The sequence below is a fragment of the Acanthochromis polyacanthus genome, chromosome 1 (assembly GCF_021347895.1).
Source record: "Acanthochromis polyacanthus isolate Apoly-LR-REF ecotype Palm Island chromosome 1, KAUST_Apoly_ChrSc, whole genome shotgun sequence".
In the NCBI taxonomy this organism is placed as follows: domain Eukaryota; kingdom Metazoa; phylum Chordata; class Actinopteri; family Pomacentridae; genus Acanthochromis; species Acanthochromis polyacanthus.
In genome coordinates this window covers 15,750,720-15,770,927 of record NC_067113.1, presented here as the reverse complement: position 1 = coordinate 15,770,927, position 20,208 = coordinate 15,750,720, and the positions used below count along the sequence as shown (strand labels likewise).

Genomic DNA, 20,208 nt, shown 5'->3' with positions numbered 1-20,208 from the left:
CCAAATGTTTGCCATTGGCTAGCACACACACGTACCTCTCTCCTGAGCCATAGGTGAGCGTGTGATTGGCGGGTGGGCTCCATCTGGTCCGTTTCCAGAGCTCTGTGGGGCCATAGTGGAACCTGCAGAACCACAGTGAAGTATGAAAATTCAGGTCCCTGTGTGGCACCAACACATTTTAGCCTCACAATGGTTCCATCCTGTCTTTGTAACAAAAGCTGTCACATTAAAAGAAAATGCTTTGCATGAATTGTATTCCCTCCTTTGGATGAAAGTGAGGTCAACAGAAAATGGTTTTATATTTGCTTTGAAGAAAAACTGCACAAACTGATGTCACAATTAAGCTTTGAAGGACCACTTTTGTCTCTGCATTTCTTTCACTGCCACAAAAGTACGTGGTTCAAAAAGTTTTCTGCCGTTTGAATGTTGAAAGAAAAACGCAGAGGGATCAGTATTAGGCAGGAGTTTTTGTTTTGTTTTGACTGAAGCTGCCCTGGCTTTGTTTCTTGAGCATCGATTGATTGGGTCATGAGGTCTGATGCCAAATTTAGCCTTTACGGGCGCACTGAGAGCTCAGCACAATTGCTATACATGAAGTTGTTTGTGATTCGCTATTAGCTAAATGACAAATGCACTTCCAGAGGACATATCAAGTCATTGGACCCTCTGCCACTTCCTTGTGTAAGCATTAAAACCAGAGCGATCCCCTATAGAAAACCAGAGCCATTTGAGGACCATTGATTAGGTGGTTTTGCAGGTCTTTGGGAAGCGCCTGTTCCATTGAAATCCAATAGTGAGTTGAGGGTCTGATTAGGACAATGGCAGACAGAGACTACGGTGGATTGATTTGGCCTAGAGGAAGGAGAAAGATGGCAAATTAACCTTTTATCTTTGGATTCAGGCCGGTGAAAATGATGAGAGGAAAAGACGAGGCGATAACTGGTTTGTTTTTTCGCTCTTCATGTACATTTCTGCTGATGAGGTGGACAATTCGGCGCTTAAATGTCATTTAAATGACACACAGCAAGCTCCGACGTGAGGGAAACGCATGATTGTCACTACATATTTTTACTACTACAGTATAAGGCTTTATTTGCCTTGATAGAAATAGGAATATGTGCCAGAAGTGATTGTTTACTCGGGATGATACATATGAAGTACAGTTAGAGTGCTGTATTAACACAATTTTGTTGCTACAGTGTCCTTAAAACTCACAGTGAATATAAATCCCTTATTATAGAGGAAACACTTCACATTATTCAATCACTCAGTGGAACGTGTGCTGTTTTGAGAACTGTGTGTGTATATACATGTAAGTGTGAGTGTGTGTGTGTGTGTGTGTGTGACGTGTCCACGGCAGCAGTAATACATGACTGGAGGTGACACGCTCTCCACATAAACAAACCCAATTAAGTCAACATAATTGCTTTGCATAAAAATGCATAAACAACATTTCCATCCACCCGCCGCCTACTCACACACAAGCACACGCGTGCACACACACATAACATGCAAAGTAATTGCACAAACAAGTGTAAACAAACACACTCGAGCACACAAAGAAACACACGTAAGAACACAAAGGCACATAGGATATGAAGCTGAAATATTCACGCACACAGACCTCCTGCCTCACACATGAATAGATCCAGCGGCGCTGCTTCAAAGAGAGAATATTCGATTAGTTAGCCTGTCACCGTGGTGCAGGGGGCAATGGGAAATGTTGCTGTGTGAACGTTGAAGCAACTGTGAGATAATGCTAGAAATACCATCCACTTGCTGTACTGTGTGCATTTAGCAGCAGTGAAAGAAATAACCAGATCCGCTGCTTAAGTTAAAGCTGCAATAACACACACTCCATTACAAGTAAAACCTTTTAATTCAAAACAAAACGTAAGTTAAAAAGTAAAACAATGTATAATGTGAAATAGTCCATTTCTAAATACTTATTAATGCATACAGTACAGTCCATTTATGGAGGATTATCATATTTAACTATAACATTTTCATCTTGTGCAAATCTAAAGTACATTTTCTCAAGCACTAGTTACTCATTTCCATTTTCTCCTTTTGTTATACTTATTTCTACAACAATCCAGAGGCAAATATTGTGCTTTTCGCTGAACTACATCTGTTGTTGATTAATAACACCAAATCTCATCAACAAATAAATCATGATGTAATATTATCCAGGAAGATAAAACCATATTGATCCTCGAGGGGGAATTCGCAATCTACCCGGCAGATAATAAAGTAGCTAAATCACCTTTACTGGTTTTAACGTTAAAGTGATGGAGACATTAATGCATCAATAATTGAAATTATGATTATGATTATTATGAAATGTGCCATTCTGCATAATCAGTGCTTGAAGTACATTTTGATGCTAATACTTTTGCACTTTTACTTAAGTATAAATTTAATTGCGTGACAAATTTTTTTTTTTTTTTTGCCACAGAACATTTCTACACTGTTTTACTGAAGTAAAGGATCTTCTTCCACCTCTGGTAGAGTGTGAGTGAAACATTACCTATTTTATGAAGTGTTGGAAGTTGAATATATTTAAAGCGTCATGTTTATCAGGCTGGTTGCGTGTTTAAAGCATGTTTACTGTACCTGCTAAAAACGTAGTTGCATGAAATTTCGTCTGCGATAGAAAGTAGTGGTAAAAATCAAAGTAGTACTGAAGTAGTACGGGCTGTATAATGGAAACAATAATGGAAACACTCACGTACAAGTATACGTGCACATGGGTCAGTGTATAATTGAGGGACTTTTGAAGTTCATGGGATATATCTGGCATCCATTTTCATCAAAAGTAAAAAAAATAAAGCTTTTTCAGTTTATTATGATCATGTCTTTACAAATTCCGTAATTATTTATTATGGAAACAATCACTTATTGGCAAAAAATGACTGGATATCACTAAAATGTTTCTTTTTTGGCAATATATCAAATTTTATATGGAAAATAAGAAATTGTGTCTGTGTCAAGGAAGTGTGTTAATTCCAGATCACATGACCTGCTCCACATTCAGTCATTTCCTCCTGAACAAAAGACCGGCAAGACTCCAATGCTTTCTGAGTTATTTAATATAAAGTAGTGTGTGAGTCAAGTGTGGGTTTATGGCATGTCAACAGGTTTACTACAAAATCTTCATTAATAACTTTCAATTTCACTCAATTGTATATATAATATTTAGAAGAATCTTTCTCTAAAAGTGTCATGTGGTGTTTGGGTATAGGCGGCTATGTTGGTTTTAGGCCTGAAAACAGCAAAAAATGTCAACTATGACACCTGTCAACAATGTTACAAAAAGTCCCGAAATTATATAATAACCTGTATGTGTGCATGTGGGAAAATGCTTCCTCCAAACTGCATGTGTGCTCTAATGCGTTCCGCTTCACTGTGTATATTATGTGTTTGTGTGTCGGGTTGGAGAAGCCTAAAGCGTCTCGCAAAGGGTCATGGACGCTTGTTGCCAGAGGGACAGATTTATCTGCAGCCCAGGTTTAGATGGGTGGGAAGTGAGAGATGAAGGATGCTCGCAGGAGTTTACTGAACCCTTAAACTGTGGAAGTGGACCCTACGATAAAGGCTAGCTCTGTGTATGTGTGTGTGTGTGTGTGTGTGTGTGTGTGTGTGTGTGTGTGTGTGTGTGTGTGCAGGGATGCATGCCAGGCACCAGCTTTGCTGTCAGACTCTGTTTGTTTGGATGGCAGAGTGGTAGCGGCAGCAGCTTGTACTGTATGTGTGTCTGGGTATGTGTGTGGATGCATGCCACTGTGAAGGTAGAAACAGGGAACAGTGCCCTCCATGCTCCACTACCCCCTCCACATACCCATGTAAACTGTCACCACAGATGAAATTAATGCCAAGACATATGCACGAGTCTATGTATGTGTGAGAAATAGAAAAATGAAAACCAATAGGGCAAAAGAAGAAAGACAAGCAACAGAGAACCTTGTTCCGGAAAAGAAAATTGAAAATCAGATGAGAGAGAAGCAGTAGCACAGTTGAGCACAACAAGGCCTCACCCTTCCTTCCTTCTTCCTTTCCAATGAAAGAGTAAACTTTGTGCACTTCGTAATTATTTCACTACCAATTACTGTCCAAACAAAGCCTCTTCTCACATTTTCTTCTCTTCCGTTCCTCCCCAGCCTCTCTCCTCTCCTCTCCTCTCCTCTCATCTCCTCACTATCATTTTTAACAAGGTGCCATTAAATAATTACGTCCAAATAAAACAAACAGGCTCCACAGTGAGTCCTGGCACTTTTAATCCACACTATTAATAATTCATATGCTGAATCTTTGACGTGCAGTTCTTCTCCGTGTGCTGCCGAGAGAGAGCAGAGAGGGGAGAGGAGCTAAATGTCAGCAGGAGTTGACTGTATACCTTTCTCTGTCCACAGGAAAAAAAACTCTCTGCTATGAATGGAAATGTAAAAACAAATAAATGGTATGGAAATGCTTCCACAATGCTTCAGGTCATCTTCCTCCTCTTACTGCTGTGTGTGTTTATGCAGTTTCATATTTGGCTGTAACTATGAGAGATATGTAACTTTTTAACATGCATTTTTTTATTATAAAAATAAACATACGGTCTAAAAGCTTTTCCAGTAATTACATGATATATTTAGTTTTTCTTTCAAAATCTCAGTGCTTACACATGAATATGACTGTGTTGAAGGAGATGGAATATTTCGATCATTCTTGTATCTTTTTTTGTGCTTTTTAGTTTCTTTAAACTATGCTTATTTTCCATGTGTATGTGCTTGAGTTTGTCCTTGATTCACATTTTTCTTCTTTCTGCGTGCTTCTCTTTCAGTGTTCCCATGGGTGCTCTATAATAATTAGCACATGTAACAGTCAGTGATGTGGCAACATCTCGTTGTCCTGCTGTCTCACCCCGCATCTTTATCCACCGTCTGTAATTTACGCCTTTAAAATCAGCTACATGCATGGAAATAACACACTGTCGCTCACATCCACATATATTTCCTTTAAAATAACAAGAGCAGAGTATCAAAGACGCCAGGTAGATGTGTTTTTAATTGCAACTGGTCTTTTTCTTCTGAAAAAATTCTACGTGGCACCTGGATAATCTGTGATTTTTGCCTTCAAACATCAGAGAGTGCACCTGTACAAATGTTTGTCCCGAACACTGACCCACTGGGTTTCAAAGATTTGACGCTGATGGAGGCTTAGAAGGACGGGACCTGCAGCACGAAGACCAGGAAGGAAGACATCTAGACTGGGGATGCTCTTTGGGATGCAGCTGAAGAGCCAAATCACTGTAATTTCCTCTTTGTAAAAAGCCACTTAGCAAACACGACCATTTTCGACTCTTTTCTCATGATACACGGAGGCAGGGCCAAAAGTAGTGGGAGTTCATTGCAGGTTTTTTTTTTGGAGGGGGGAGATAATGCTCCTTGCTAAAAACCCAATGCACATTTTAAATTTCTCTTCCACAAGGACTGTCGAGGCAACCCTGAGTCTCCTTTGAAGAGAGGGAGTGTGGTCTTTGAAGCTTTTTTTCATCAGGGTTTCAAACGCAAATACTGGTGAAGTTCAAAGCTGAGGGAGAGCACTTGTGGCCATATTTCTGTTTTGTTTCAGGGCCCTGGAAATATTAAGCTCAGGAACTAGGTGTGTATGTGTGTGTGTAATGTCAATGAAGAAAAGTCAACCAGGGATTCAATGAAAAGACTTTTTAATTGCGGATAAAAGAGAGGCGCGGGCGTGTGTTAGCGTGTTTTGACACGCTTGCAAAGGTGTGCAGATACATGTATGTGCAAGGATGCATTAAGTGTCTTTGCTTTCCTACATGCACACACACACATGCTCGCACACTTCCTAACTGTTTCTCACAAATGCAGACCCCCTCGGTGAGTGCCATTTTTGCTAAAGTGAGGTAACTGTGGCGAGCCCTAATAGACTGGCACAGAATACAGAGAAAGGGCTGCTTCAGCACCATCTCTTAATACAACCCTAAGGCTATAAATGCACACACACCTACACCAGCCAACTAACACACAGACACACACACACACACTAAGGTAATATCCCCCGTTTGCCGTGTCTTTAGGGGAAAGAGGCAGATAAACAGCGGGCTCCAATAATGGTGGTTTAGATCTCAATGGGTGCGAGTCAATGTCTCTCCAAGCCGGGGGCTAATGCCAGTTAACTCTCCCTGTAGGGGACGAAAGCAGGCCTGCCGTGGCTCGCAAAACAAGCGCTCTCCCAAGATCCTCATTACTTCCAACGCTGAGTAGCAACTGTAAGTAAAGCAAAACTGCAGCTTAAGCTAAAAAAAATAGCAAGCAGGATGCGGGGGAGAGAGAGCGATGGAGTGAGAGAAAGCAAGAAAATAGGTGTTGGGGAGGGAAAATAATTGCACACTATGCTCCGGTTAGGGTTTTCCAGTCGGACAGAGTTAGAATGGGATTTCTCTAAATGGCTAACGCAGCAAGCAGGTGCCGTTTTCTTCTCCTTTTTTCCCTGTTTTGGCCGACGGTGTGCTTTGTGAATATAATGCCTGTGGGGAGGGCATTTTTGCTGTTTCACTTCGAACACGAGCAGCCATCAGGAGGAGACAGAGGGATTGTGGGAGACGAGAGGAGGGGAGGAGGGGGAAAGAGTTGGGTGGATGTTGGTGGTGGGGTTGATGTGTGGTTGGGATGAAGAAGGGGGAGAAACAAAAAGGAGGACAGAAGTAGAGGAAAAAGAGCTGGAGGAGAGATGTGGAGAAATAAGAGGGAGGAACAGAGGCAGAAATGTGGATGGAAAATTCAGCCTTGTTCCTCGGTGGGAGGCCTGTACCACAGCAACGCTCTGAGCGAAGAAAGCAGAGACAAACAGAGATGGGGAGGAGAGGGTGGGGACGAGGGAACGAGAGACACAAGAGGGAACATAAGAAAAAGCGAGCACGATAAAAATAATGAGAGAAAGAGAGAGGGACAGGGACAGCCAGAGGCGCTGTTCCCACCACGCAGCCTCTTAGGGAGTGGTGTGACTAGAAAACTCGCCCGGCTCCGCACACCCCACACTGTAAAACACACTCGCACAAAAACTCACCCCCTCAGCCCCTACCACTGCTTTCTTGTAATAACTTTCACCACAAGCAGAAGAAAAATTCAAGTTTCGGTTGAACATCCCTGTGGCATCGTTTCTGGTCTGATATTTTCCAGTTAGAAAATGAGTTTTCTCTGTCATCGTGGACTGACATTGTTTTCTAAGTGGCCAACTTTTGGCATGAAAGGCTAATGCGTGACCTTTGACCCCCAAAGAGGGACCTCTGTGAAATTGTTCTATTTCTTCCTGTGGTTCTCATTACCATAATTAGAGATAGAAATTATTATTTTTTTAAATAAAAATGATGCAAACACAGGCTAAGCTGGGGGTTGATGTAAAGGACAAGAGCGTATATGAAACCGTTTGCAGGAGACTGGTACAGAAGGACCCTTGAGCTAACAAATTGGACAGGTTTGGCCTTCTCTCCCACCCTCTATCTATCCCTTCTTCCCCTCTCTCTCCTCCACTTGCCCTGACCTCTCTGTCCTTTTCTAGGCCCCGGAAGCTCTCGAAGCGAGGCGCAGATAAACAGCTTAAACTCTCCCGAGCGCTCACCCGCGAGCTCCAATCACCTCTTTAGAAGAAAAATAAAAAACTTGGAGGGGTGAAGAGAGATGGAAGAGGGAGAAAAGGAGAGATGAGGAGGAGGGGACGAAGGGAAGGAGGGAGAGCAGTCGGGCACCGTTAACTGGACCTCAGAGGACCTCGGTGGAGAGAGAAAAAAGAGCGAGACAAACAGAAGAACGAGAGAGGAGTATTTGTGATCTTGTGCAGCAGACGGAGCGAGCTGGGCCATGGAGGAGCGCGTATGTGCTCTGTGTCAATTAGTAGCTGCACAGTGTGGAAAAATATTGCAGTTTGGCCTTCAAAGGCAGCCAGGCACACAGACACAAATGTGTAAACACAGGCACACATAGAGAGATGAAAATATCACCAAATATCACCACGCAGATCTGAAAATGAGTATAAATACAGCCTCCGTCTAGTTTGCTTGGTGTCAATTCAGGCAATCAGTCTAAAACACAGAGATCACCATGGTGATACAGATATAAAGTTACTACTTATTTCCTAAGTGGTTAAAATGGTCAGTTAAGTCAATAAAACGAAGCTTGGGACGAAATTAGCTTTAACCTTTTAAACTGAAGCCGTATCTGGGCGTTTTATGCCCACATTTTTACTCGCTGTGGGCTCATTTATTTACTGTAATATAGAATTCTATGCCTCTAGAAGCAGGGAGGACTCAGAAATGTCTTTTGTGCAGTAAGGTGCAATTATAACGCCATACACACACAGAGCAAGAAAAAAAGTTGAATTTCTTTGACTATTACTTAAAAGCAAGTTGAAAAAAACTCTTAGTGGGCATGTACAGTTTTCCCAAATGTCAACAGGTGTTACCAACACTGGGATAAAAAAAGTGACTACATACTACAGATCATTTTCAGTTTTATTTTCATCTTCTATCTGCTTTGCGTAAAACACAGCCTGCAGTTCAGCCCAGTTCTGCTGAAAAACTACTGAGTACTACTCAGAATTTTTAGTTTTTTTTTACAGAATCTGGTCGAAGGCATGTACAATACACTAGTTTTTATGAAATATCCTGAATTACAGCTTGGATTTGGATGATTTTCTTCAAAGGAACTGTACATCATGCATGATTGAAGTTGAAAATCAGGTGATTCTTCCTATTTTTAGCTGTTGGCTATGATAAATGGTATAACTTTAAGCTTCTCTGTGTAGTGACCTCATACACTGAGTTGAGGGACAAATGCAAATGCACACACATGGCAACAGGAAGTTGATGAATGACTAAGTCTTGATAGTTACAGGATCTCAACCCACCAGATTTTGGAGCAACAGCTTGCTTCTCAGACAACTTCCCCTACTTTTAGATCTGAGCAGCATGTTTTCCTTGCAGTAAATTTTGTCGGTGCCGAAGCCGGTAGAAGGATTTAACCGTGCACAGGCTTATCGCCTCCATCCCATCAGCAACAGTGCTTCAAGCCGATGACAACTGAGTTTGTGTGCTGAGTTCGAGTGAAGTTGGATGTATCAGGTTCAGGCCGGTAATGGATACATCTTCGGCACACTTTTGGGAAAAAGTGACAGTCACACTGAGGCTGACAGGAAGTGACGCCACACTGACAGGCTGTCAACCCGGAGACAACTTGTCAACTCAGCTCATGTGCGCACACTCCAACCAAACAGCAAACATCCAGGAAGTTTTAGAGCTCTAAAACAAATGAGCATTTTGATGAACTCTGTGCCTGCTGGGATGATATTAACTAAGGGACTGATGAGTGAACTTTTTCAGGACCCTGCGTTCTGCTCTTTGACTGGATGACCTCGCTTCTCTCCCCCATCGGCCCGCCCACTCCCCGCCACACCATCTGAGAGACAAACGTCTGCCCGCCTCGTCCCCGATGTCTCGTGGAAGGAGAAAAATATTCTGAGGATGCTCCGAATTGCTTCAGAGACACTGGGAGGAAGTAGGTGTGTGTGCACGAGAGTCTGTTTCTGTGTGTGCATATACGAGGTGGAAGGACGAGGAGGGGGAGTTTTGGCGGTTGAGCAATGTGATTTCTGCTCGACTGTCACAAATCTAGCGCAACAGGAAAATCAATTTGGCCCTGTGTGTGCCTTTTTGGCTCCGGGAGAGAATCCAAATAGCAAGGCGAGGCCCGGATAATGTTACAGTGTATTGGATTTGCTTCATGGAGAGACAGAGAAAGAGAGAGAGAGAGAGAGAGAGAGAGAGAGAGAGAGAGAGAGAGAGAGAGAGAGAGAGAGAGAGAGAGAGAGAGAGAGAGAGAGAGAGAGAGAGAGAGAAGGAGGGAGGGAGGGAGGAGAAAGAAGAGGAGAAGTGAGGAGACGAGGGAATCACAGGCGTGCTGCGGAGCTCTGACAAGATAGATTTGTGCAAGTGTATGGGTGTATGATAGGCTGGCAATCTGTCAGTCTCCCCCTCTCTCTCATTCTCTCTCTGTCTGACTCTCTCTCTCACACACACACTCAGACAACACTGTCACTCGTCCTAGCGAGCACGTATACAGAGGTGATGTATGTGGACAACAATATATGTGAAGTGTCAAACCATGAAATAAAGTTTTTATGGCTCTATGTGTTCTAATGTGCTTCCATGTATGCTCTTCCTGCCTCCTGTGTTATTCTTTGGCGCGCGCGCGCGTGTGTGTGTTTGTGTGTTCGAGAGTGTGTGTGACAGCCAGGTGAACGGATGACATAATGAAATTGCTCTCCTCTGACCGCTGTCAAGGGTAACGTGGGTGCTCATCCATGTGACATGTCGCATCACTCCGCCATGTGAGGCTGAGCAGTGACAGGCCAACTCAACGCAACACATGCATATGTATGTGCACAAAAACACACACACACACACACACAAAGCTTGAGATGACACTGCTTTGCTTATCTTCATTCCCTCACACCTCTTCACCTCTACGCCATCACTGCTACTTTATTTTTTGCATCATTAATCATAGTAGACTCTTGCACAAAATCTGCAAACAGACATGCTTTTTGTATTTGAAGGTAAAGAGCCACACTAACAAGCATTTAACACTGGATTACAACATTATGCGGTGACATTCAAAGAGCAGCTTTTATGGTGTTTAATAGGACAAAAAAACTTCATACCACCTAAAAAGCAAACAGCCGCTCTTGACATCAGCTGAGGAACAGAATCTATTTTAGAAAAGCCTCCAATTCCAATTTCTCCACTGACAGCAGCCTTAATGGACCAGAGAGCAACAGAGCAACGAGACATGTTGTGTTTTGACTTTTTCTTGACTGGAGCTCAAACTACTGCAGACACGTTCCTCGCACTAATTAATTAGCTTATTAATGTTTGTCTTATTATGTTTATTTAGTGGTTTGAATAATAAAGAAGTGTTTTTTTTTTTTGTAAGGGCACAGAAGCAACAGTAGTGAGCACGCACATCAACACGCAGTGCTCCTCGCTCCTCACTGACTTGCACCGAACTAAAACGACAACATTAACTAAAGTGTCCTAACTTGTGATGAAGTGTTAGAAAGCGGAGCGTTAGTAATCAGATGTGTGCTAACCACATTAGTTCTCCTGTGTCTCTCTTAGGCTGGCTGCTCCTTGATCTAATTCAAACTGATTGTAGTACAGCCGCTAAAACATGCCAGATGTTACTCACTGCTCCACGCTTTATCACCATTTATTTGGCATGGGGAATATTTTTAAATATTTTCTTATTAATCACGTCCCAGCGATCGGTTTCGCTTCCCATCTTTGCCGCCTCATTCCGGATTCTCGTCATGATTCTTGGCACGGGCGCCTGGAAAACCACTGTCCCAGTTTTTCATTAGCGTCAATCACTTTGGTAAGCGGCTGCTAGGAGAAGGAGAGGAGGAGGAGGAGGACGAGGAGCTGGCGTCGGGATCTCACTCAAGACATTTTGCCCCGCCTCGTCAGAGTGACTGACAGGTCTGAGACATGCTGATGTGTCGGTCAGCCGCTCAGTCGGGAAGAGAGGTGGCAAGATGACGGGAGAGGCCACACACACACACACACACACACACACACACACACACACACACACACACACACACACACACACACACACACACACACACACACACACACACACACACACACACACACACACACACAGGCCGGTTGGAGGCAAATCAAATCCCCACTCGTTTATAATGCTCAGTGTTTATCTAAATGGTTATGTGCTCTGCTATGGCCTCAGGAGACAGACAGACATACCGTGCATTGTCTGATAATCCTGTTGGTGTCTTGTTTAGCCTGCCATATCTCAGATAAGGCTACAAATCAGATGGGAGGCCGTCCACAACCAGTCAGTCTCAATTCATTAGGACCCAGAGTGGAGGGGAAATGTTGTCTGGACAGAAATGTTGGTGCGATCCACAGGTAGTAGGAAGGTGGACTTGATTAAAATTCCACTGCAATGTAGGGACGCGTCTCTACAACGCCGTGATCAAAGACTTAACAAATCTCTACTATGCGAGGACAAAAACTGTGTGAAGAAAATGAATGAGACATATTCCATGAAGTGCTCGGCACTACGCCGTAATATTCTTCAGCGGTTTGAATTATGATTTCAAATGGACCAGAGATATCAAAGTCTAGACATGCTGGATTGATATTATTTGGCCTTCTGCCGCAGTGTGTTCTCAGCTTCATTCTCCGTCCAAACTGGCAGAATGAAAATTGATCTGGACGGATTATACGGCGGATTGGAAATGAGAAAAAAAAAAAAGAGAGCGAGAGAGACGCTATTAAACAAAGATTGTGCCACCTTTATCTGGCCTGGTCCAACACACAATATTATTATGGCTAATTACGTTAAATCAAAACACTCATTAGGGAAAAGTTTTTTCCTGCTGTTTGAGTATAGAAACATGTGGTGCTTTATCCTACTGCTGCAGCACCAACACTCTACATTTAAATGTTGGCATGTTTTTATTTGTGGAAATGTGTAAACCTATTTCCCATCAGCTTTCTACATGACCTTTTTAAGATCCTCTTTAAATGCACATATTTAAAAAAAACAGAAACAGCAATATAGTTGTAAAGGTCAAGCAGAAACGTAGGTGAGCGAACTGTGATATGCTTTCAGAAGCAACAAGTTTACTAATGCTGCTGCCATAAAGATGATCCCTGCATCAATTTTAAACTTGGGGGAAAAAAAAAAACTGGCCACACCCCGATCGCCGCAACAGCTGCTTTTCATCAGCTGTCAAAGCCAATCCACCTGACATGACTCCGCTGACTGCTGTGCGTTGTGACTCTTTGCTGCATAATTTGCTTTCCAACAGCAGTGTCTTGTTTAGCGGCCCAAAGCAATTTCCCTTTTAGCCGTAAAGCAATTTTGCAAATTTCCCAGGGAATCCAACACACCGGTACATGATGTCAAATGCAATGTAGTGTCTGGTTTCAAAGGCAAACCTTGTCAGTGACAGTTTTGTTTGTTTGTGGTGATTAAACTAACACAATTATCATGCTCCAAGTTGCACCTTTCATCAACGTAAAATCAGATTATCAAGACACACACGTGCGCATTCTTATAGGGGCTTTAATGGTGGCTCTACCTGGCGCCGTGGTGTTGTTGGCTGAGGGTCCGCTGGCGGGAGAGATGGGTCCAGAGCCCGATCGGGACTGCTGGGACTGAGTGGAGCCAGCCGGGGAGCCGACGGGGGAGGGAGAGGGCCCGCTCCTCTGGCTGGGGAGGTGTGGGGAGGCGTGAGGGGAGAAGGGTGACTGTCCCTGGTTACTCGTGCCTCCCTGCTCCCCTTGGCTACTGCTGCTGCTGCTGGAGGAGCCCCCAGCGCCGACGGCCGAGCCCAGACCGGCCTCCGTCCCAGTGGGGAGGTCATCAATCGAGCCAGACAGGTCCTGGAACAGAAGAAAAGACTCGCAGTGAGTATTTATGAAGCTCACCCAAGCGTTTGATGAGAGCTGACATGCAGCAGGTGGCACATTTAAATGTAAGCTCAAGCAAGCACAAAATTTTCCCAGTGCAAATTATGTCATACTAAAGTAGCGCTGCTGCAACTGTTTCTGCATGGTGGAAATAGGACTGAAACGCACAATAACAGAGTCTAACAAAGCAAAAACACAGGATGCAAAGATGCAACACAAATTACAGATTAAATGACTTTCACATCTTCAAAAAGACGTCACCTCGGTCTCAGTGACAGTGGTTAATACGGCATAAGAGCAAAAAAACATCCCACGGACGAAGCCACTACACCGGCGGCTGTGGTGGAAAATAAATTGTAATGGGCTTTCATTCAGACCAAGGGTGAGTTCATATTACAGTTTTCATTCCTTGCGGTGAGCAGAGGACTGTGGATTTGTGTGTGCGCACGCGATAAGTAGGTATTTCCTCTTCTGAAATGATTCCAGAGAATCCCCGATAATACTGCTGACAGAATACAGACGACATGAAAGCGCGGGAGGAGGAAAGATGACAATGAAAGATGGGGGAGAGACAGTGATTGAAGTGAAGAGGAGACCAGATGTGATGTGATGAGATGAGATGTGATGACATGTGATGGCTGCCCACTAACCACACATCTCACACACACACACACACACACACACACACACACACACATCCAAGGAGCGGCGTCTGTGCCCCAGCTGTACATGACTATGGGGGAAGTCACCTGTAAGTGACCCCCGTCTCCTGGCTGGTGCCTGCTCAGGGAGGGAAAGGAGGAGCTGTGGGTGGATGCCAGCTGATCCTACCTGCTATGCCAGGCCTGTTGACCCTCCACTCTTGTCCCACCTGAGCCCCACGCAACCGTCACTGTCACCGCAGTCAGATATGTGTCTGTCTGAGTCACACACAGCTTACTACAGGCGCTCAGAATCAAAATAAACCAAACTCCACAACTAGAGAAAAAAGAATACTGACATATTTTTAAAAATTATTTTCCATGCTTGTTGCAACGTGAGAATAACATGACAATAGGCTACTGGACAGTGTCACAGCATTATATTTTCCGGATTCAAATCATGTGAAAATGCCCCAAGGTTTCAGTCCTAGCATACCAGAGTAAATACCACAAATATCTGCCAAAACCTGCACGTCTTGAGAGCACTAGCTGTCAGAAAAGGCATGTGTTTTGAATCCATCCAGCTTTGACACAAAATCACTTCTGTGTCACAGCAAAAACTACTTTTTCTCATTACCCTAGCACCATGTAATATCACATAAAAAAGTGAGACAGGCGTCCCCCATCTCTTTCCATCCATCATGCATGGCTTAGCCCGTGGAACAGACAACCAAGTCAGTGTGGCAGTCTGTCCATGGCTGCTTGTTTTGGTTAATGCGATCTCGGCAGTGACACACAAAGCCTTTGTTTTCCATCATGCTGCTGTGAGTGCCCACCCGCTCTGCCAGCCTGCCAGTCTGTCGCCTGGCATTATCTACCCTCGCTCGACTGAGCACATGGGGCACTTGCTTTCGTCTCTCTCTCCCTCTCTTTCTCTTCCTCACCCATGGTACCACTCCCTGTCTCAGCCAATCAAGTCACCCGGTATTCTGAGCTGAGTGATGTAATGCGCTGCCTGCACCAATAGGACTGAATGTTATTTTCTGACTGACCGGCTGCCTCGGGTGCATGCCATTTGACACGGTGGGGTTACCGTGAGAGTCAGCGTAACCATGGCGATGGCTTTTCCAAAACACTGCTAGCCGGATGTACAGCTAGGCTGTTAACCCACAGGCTAATTGTGTGAATGGATGGGAATAATTGCATTTCACCTAATTGGGTGCTGTTGCCAGCTTTTCCAGTGGCAGTTTAGGGGTGGGAAAATGCGTACCAGTAATTCGTTTAGAGGCTGTTAGGCTCATTTGGATTATACACACACTTGAGCACAGCTGTGTGGCCCAAGACCAAAAAAGTAGCAACACTTCATAACATGAAAAGGTGGGAAAGCTTAACAGCCGCAGACTATATAAAAATGTCAATAGTAAAAACCCCATCAGCAATATAATGCATTTATCAACACACACGCCCTCCTTTTACTCCACTTAATCCTTGTCGACGGCCACAGAGCAGTGTATTACCTGGCTAACTGTGTGCTACATAGTCATGTGTGAAGAATCAAAGCCAGCCAGTCAGCTAACCAGCCAGGCAGGCATGCGGTCGGAGGATCCAACGCCCAACAATCTGGGGCCCCAATCCAAAGTGGCCCAAATCCAATTTGTTTGGCTCGGGGCTGCAAATTGCTCTGTGCATTGAGTCTCCAAATAGCTGTCAACCACTCCCGCTTGGCGTCCTGTATCGCTTAATTCGCTCCTGGAGCATGTAATTGTCATAATAAGAAAAATATTGAGGTGATAATAACCAGTTACTTTGAGATGCCCCCCCGCCCGCCTCAAGACACACACACACATGCATACAGTCGCATCCACACACATAATGGGCCGAGACTGCCATCTACACATTTCACACAACATTGGAGAGGTAGTCACTCGTGACCCTTCACCTCGTTGGTGTTGGTGTCTGCCTGCACTCTCGTTTAGTGCTGCGCCGTTTGTGTGTGTGTGACAGGAACACAGGCTGCTGGGCTGTCACGGCAAGACATGCTTGAGCACTGATGCGGCCGAGGGGACAGATGAGGCTATACACACACACACACACATACACTCCTCCTATTCTTCACTTATGCTACTGACCTGCTCTCACGCTCACACACACACTCCGGCAGGGTATAAGGCATGAGTGTGAAGCAGGGAGCTGTCACATCCAGCAGACTGTGGGCCTTTTCCCCTGACCATGGTGCTGATGTTGTCTCCTCTCACACTGGGAATTAATCAAAGTTGCTATGGTAGAAGGCATCAAGCGTGTGCGCAAGTGTGTGTGTGCGTGTATGCATGTGTGTGTGTGTGTAAAAGCGGTTCTCTGTCTAGACAGGGAGGAGCCAATGGCTGTAGCTTCCTGTGGGCTACAGGAAAAGAGAGCGACCGGAGAAACTTGTCTCTTTCCTCCCTCTGTTTCTCCCTCTTGTTCCCTCTATCATGTGCGCACACACACACACACACACACACACACACACACACACACACACACACACACACACACACACACACACACACACACACACACACACACACACTCTCTCACATCAAGTGTCTATTTTTTCTGTCTCTCTCTGCCTGCCCCAGTCAGAGGCATAGTATGGCTGAGGGCTCTGCACCAGATGGATAGCCAGCCAACTAGAGCCTGAAACACAAACTCAAATACAGCAACTCAGCACTGTAAGGGGTAGCACTCAAAAAAACAACAAAACAAAACAAAAGAAATCCCTTATGGCTGCACATAACCAAAACATGGACTTTCCGTTACAATTTTTATAACTCAGCACCAATTGTAAGAACTAATCCGACATAACAGTGTATAATTGTGCAAGAAAAAAACTGTACTATTTCACATAAAAACAGCTAACGTGCATTAATAGCCACGAGTAACATCATGCAATATGTTTGTATATGTGATACTGTCAGCTGATTTAAATTAATTAATTTATCGCACCTGGTTTCATCTTATCTGGCCACATACTCTACTTTTACTTTTTCCGAGCTGTGAGATATCTGTGTCTGTGGCAGCACACTGGAGGTGAACAGAATTTCGTCAGTGGCGCTCAGAGCGCTGAAAAATGATGTTTAAAAAATTCAGCAGCAACATTTTTTGAGACAGTGTTCCTATTAGTGTAGATAATCACAGAACAGCTGTCAACAGTGTTCATGAGGACTCTCTCACTTTCTGGAAATGATGCCACTGAATTATTTAAATGTCATTTTTAATGTTGTGGACACCACGGATTGAACAGCATTCACTTCCTTTGTACGGGGAGTGACACACACGTGCATCTCTTACACATACACTGTCTAACCAGGACATCTTTTGGTATACACACTTAAAAATAGTCTGTAAAAATTCTGAACTTATGCACCTTTTCAGAGTATATTTACTTAGAGTATTTATGCTTTTACCGACGTATATATGCATCCACATAGGACCTGCGTTTTCACGGGTCAAGAGTATAATCCATTATAATGCTGCACATAGCTAAGACCGTATGTGTGGTGCAGTATATGCAGAAATAACACCTCAGGGTGCTCAGAGGCCAGTTTTATTCTCTGTTTCTTTTCTCTGGGTAAATATGATGATGTAAACTGTAATTAACTCCAATAGCTATCGTTTGTAGGCCTGAGGGACGGGTCTTCTCATGGCAGCGCTGCACTCATTTATCCGCTCCGGCCGCCGTACTTTCCGTCTTTATGGCGCACTGGAGACTAAGAGGAAATGCTATTACACAAAGATTCTTTTTTATCCTCCCCCCAAACCGTCGATTGAGGCAAAATCCAAATGAAATGCCATGCAAATGAATCCAAATGGACTACCGAATGTGTGTGTGTGTATGTTTGAAAGAGGGTTTTAACGCGATGCCCCATGTAGAGCACCAACTGTAATACCCTTCAATAAGTGCTATTAAGTACAGAAAAGAAGAAGAGAAATGAGAAGGAGAGAGACTTTTTGGAGGAAGATTTAACACAACACCCACACCATAATTTCTTTCTTTGATGTCAATCAGCTGGAATGTCTACCAAGGCTGGAATGATGATGGTAATTGTTGCTGATGATGAGAACTGATAGAAATGATGATTATTAAAGCAGTACATGTTGATCACAGTGTGCTTGCTAACACACAGTATAGTATAACGCACAACTGCGGTAATATATTTGTTTGTGCATGCAGGATTGTGCAAACATGTCTTGATGGGGATGGGAGTGTGTCTTTGCAAGATAATGTGTGTGTATGTGTGAAAACTGGGATATGCGTATGCATGAGAGCATGTGTGTGGTGATAAGAGTTTTTGAGCAGCATCTCTGCACCCTCCTGAGGGTCTCCAAGTAAAAGGAGAGAGGAGGAGGAGGCACATGACTGAGAGACTCCAAACACAGGCAGGGGCACTCTTTGCAAACCGAGGGGAGACGTTTGGCACGCCTCAGGCTCGCCAAAAAACCCATGTGGGCTTCAGGCTAGCACCCAGCAGGCAATCAAATATGTTAGCATGCCAACCCACGGACCTCTGTGCTGTGCCATGAGCTTCGAGGATGACTGCTTCTGTCTCGAGTGCCTCAAGTTTCCAACTGTCATTCATTTAAGTCTGTCCAGCAGCGCGATAGGTGGCACACTGAGCCACAGATGTCTGTTAGGTAGTGTGTTGACCACGAATCGGGAGCAGTCGGAGCACATCAACAAAGCACAACACAGTAATGAGGATAGTATGTTACGATACATAAGGTTACATTACGTAACACCGTACTCTGAGCGGGTCAGGGCGTAGGGATAAGCAAAGATAATGAACACAGTTTTGCTGCCTCACTAGCTGCTCCGAACACTGAAAAATCACTCTATGAATGCACAATGAATGAAACAAACTAGCTTGTATGGCATCATTATGTTTGCCAATTATGTCTACAGCCAAAGCAGTTATTATCCAACAGTCATGCGGGGTTTTAAATGTGTATCTTTAAAGTCTTGATACCACAAATTATAGACATGCGGCTAAAGACAAATACTATTCTGACAGTTTTGAACTTGCTGTACACACAAAATCTGAATAATAAACTCAACTTTGAGATAGAAAGGCTTTATTTTACAACTTTACTGTGCGCTTTCTGCCAATCTCACCTTGTTTTAAGCATACTTAAGCGTTTTAGCCACACCGAGGTCTTACAATACAACACCACAGGCTTTACAACACTATAGTTGCACACATTTTTACTGTAGGTGGTCAGAGGGGGATGCTAATACTAAATGCTGGTATAGCAACTTTCGCAGTAAATTTATTGTGCTATAAAACTGTGCTTTTTGTGTCTTCACTCCTACACACTTTCAAAGCTTGATATAAACACTATTGTAGCTAATACATTCCGCGTCCACAGGAAATAACACTATATTAGTGAGCAAAATGCTTGTTTGAACGGACAGCAGTTTGTGATTACAGAGGAACTATTTTGCGATTTAAAGAACACTCTGCACTATTTGGAAGACTGCATTGTTAAAGACAGTCCCTTTTGCTCTCTCTCTCTGTTTTTTGTTATCCCGAACAAAAGCCGCCTAAGAACAAACTGTTCAGGGCTTCCCGAAGTTGTGCAGAGGAGAGCCACGGTAGCACTGCAAAAGCAATTGTGCTTTTCTTTTCAATTCTGCTGCTGCACACTTCACAAAGCCCAGACAATCTCTTGATAATACCGCGGCATCTCGATAAGAGGAAAAGAAAGCTCTCTCTGTTTTCCAACCACCAGCGCCGAGATGAAAACCTCAGAGTGGTCCTGGAGTCAGGAGAGAGGGGTCAGGCAGCCGCGTGGACACCTGACTCGGGATACCAATAGATTCACTAAATCTGGCGATAATGCTAACAGTAACTCCAGCGCATTAGTAATTATTGCTTGTTGTAAGATAGGGGGCTCACTGAGCGATAACTCCCCCGACTCTTAAGCCTCTCGTAATGTGGAGATATGGGGAGGGCCACTTTGAAAGGGACATTTGAGGCCCTATTACCCCTAAGCTGTTAAAGACGCTCCAAATCTGGCACT

At 44.0% G+C, this 20,208-nt stretch overlaps 1 protein-coding gene across 1 annotated transcript in view; it reads right to left on the bottom strand.

The window, feature by feature from the left end:
- The window catches only part of LOC110961282 (AT-rich interactive domain-containing protein 1B-like), a 184,839-nt gene that overhangs the window by 43,370 nt on the left and 121,261 nt on the right, over positions 1 to 20,208 (bottom strand). The window contains 2 exon segments of the mRNA XM_051957767.1: positions 36 to 122; positions 13,177 to 13,480. Of these exon segments, the coding sequence (XP_051813727.1) occupies positions 36 to 122; positions 13,177 to 13,480 (391 nt within the window).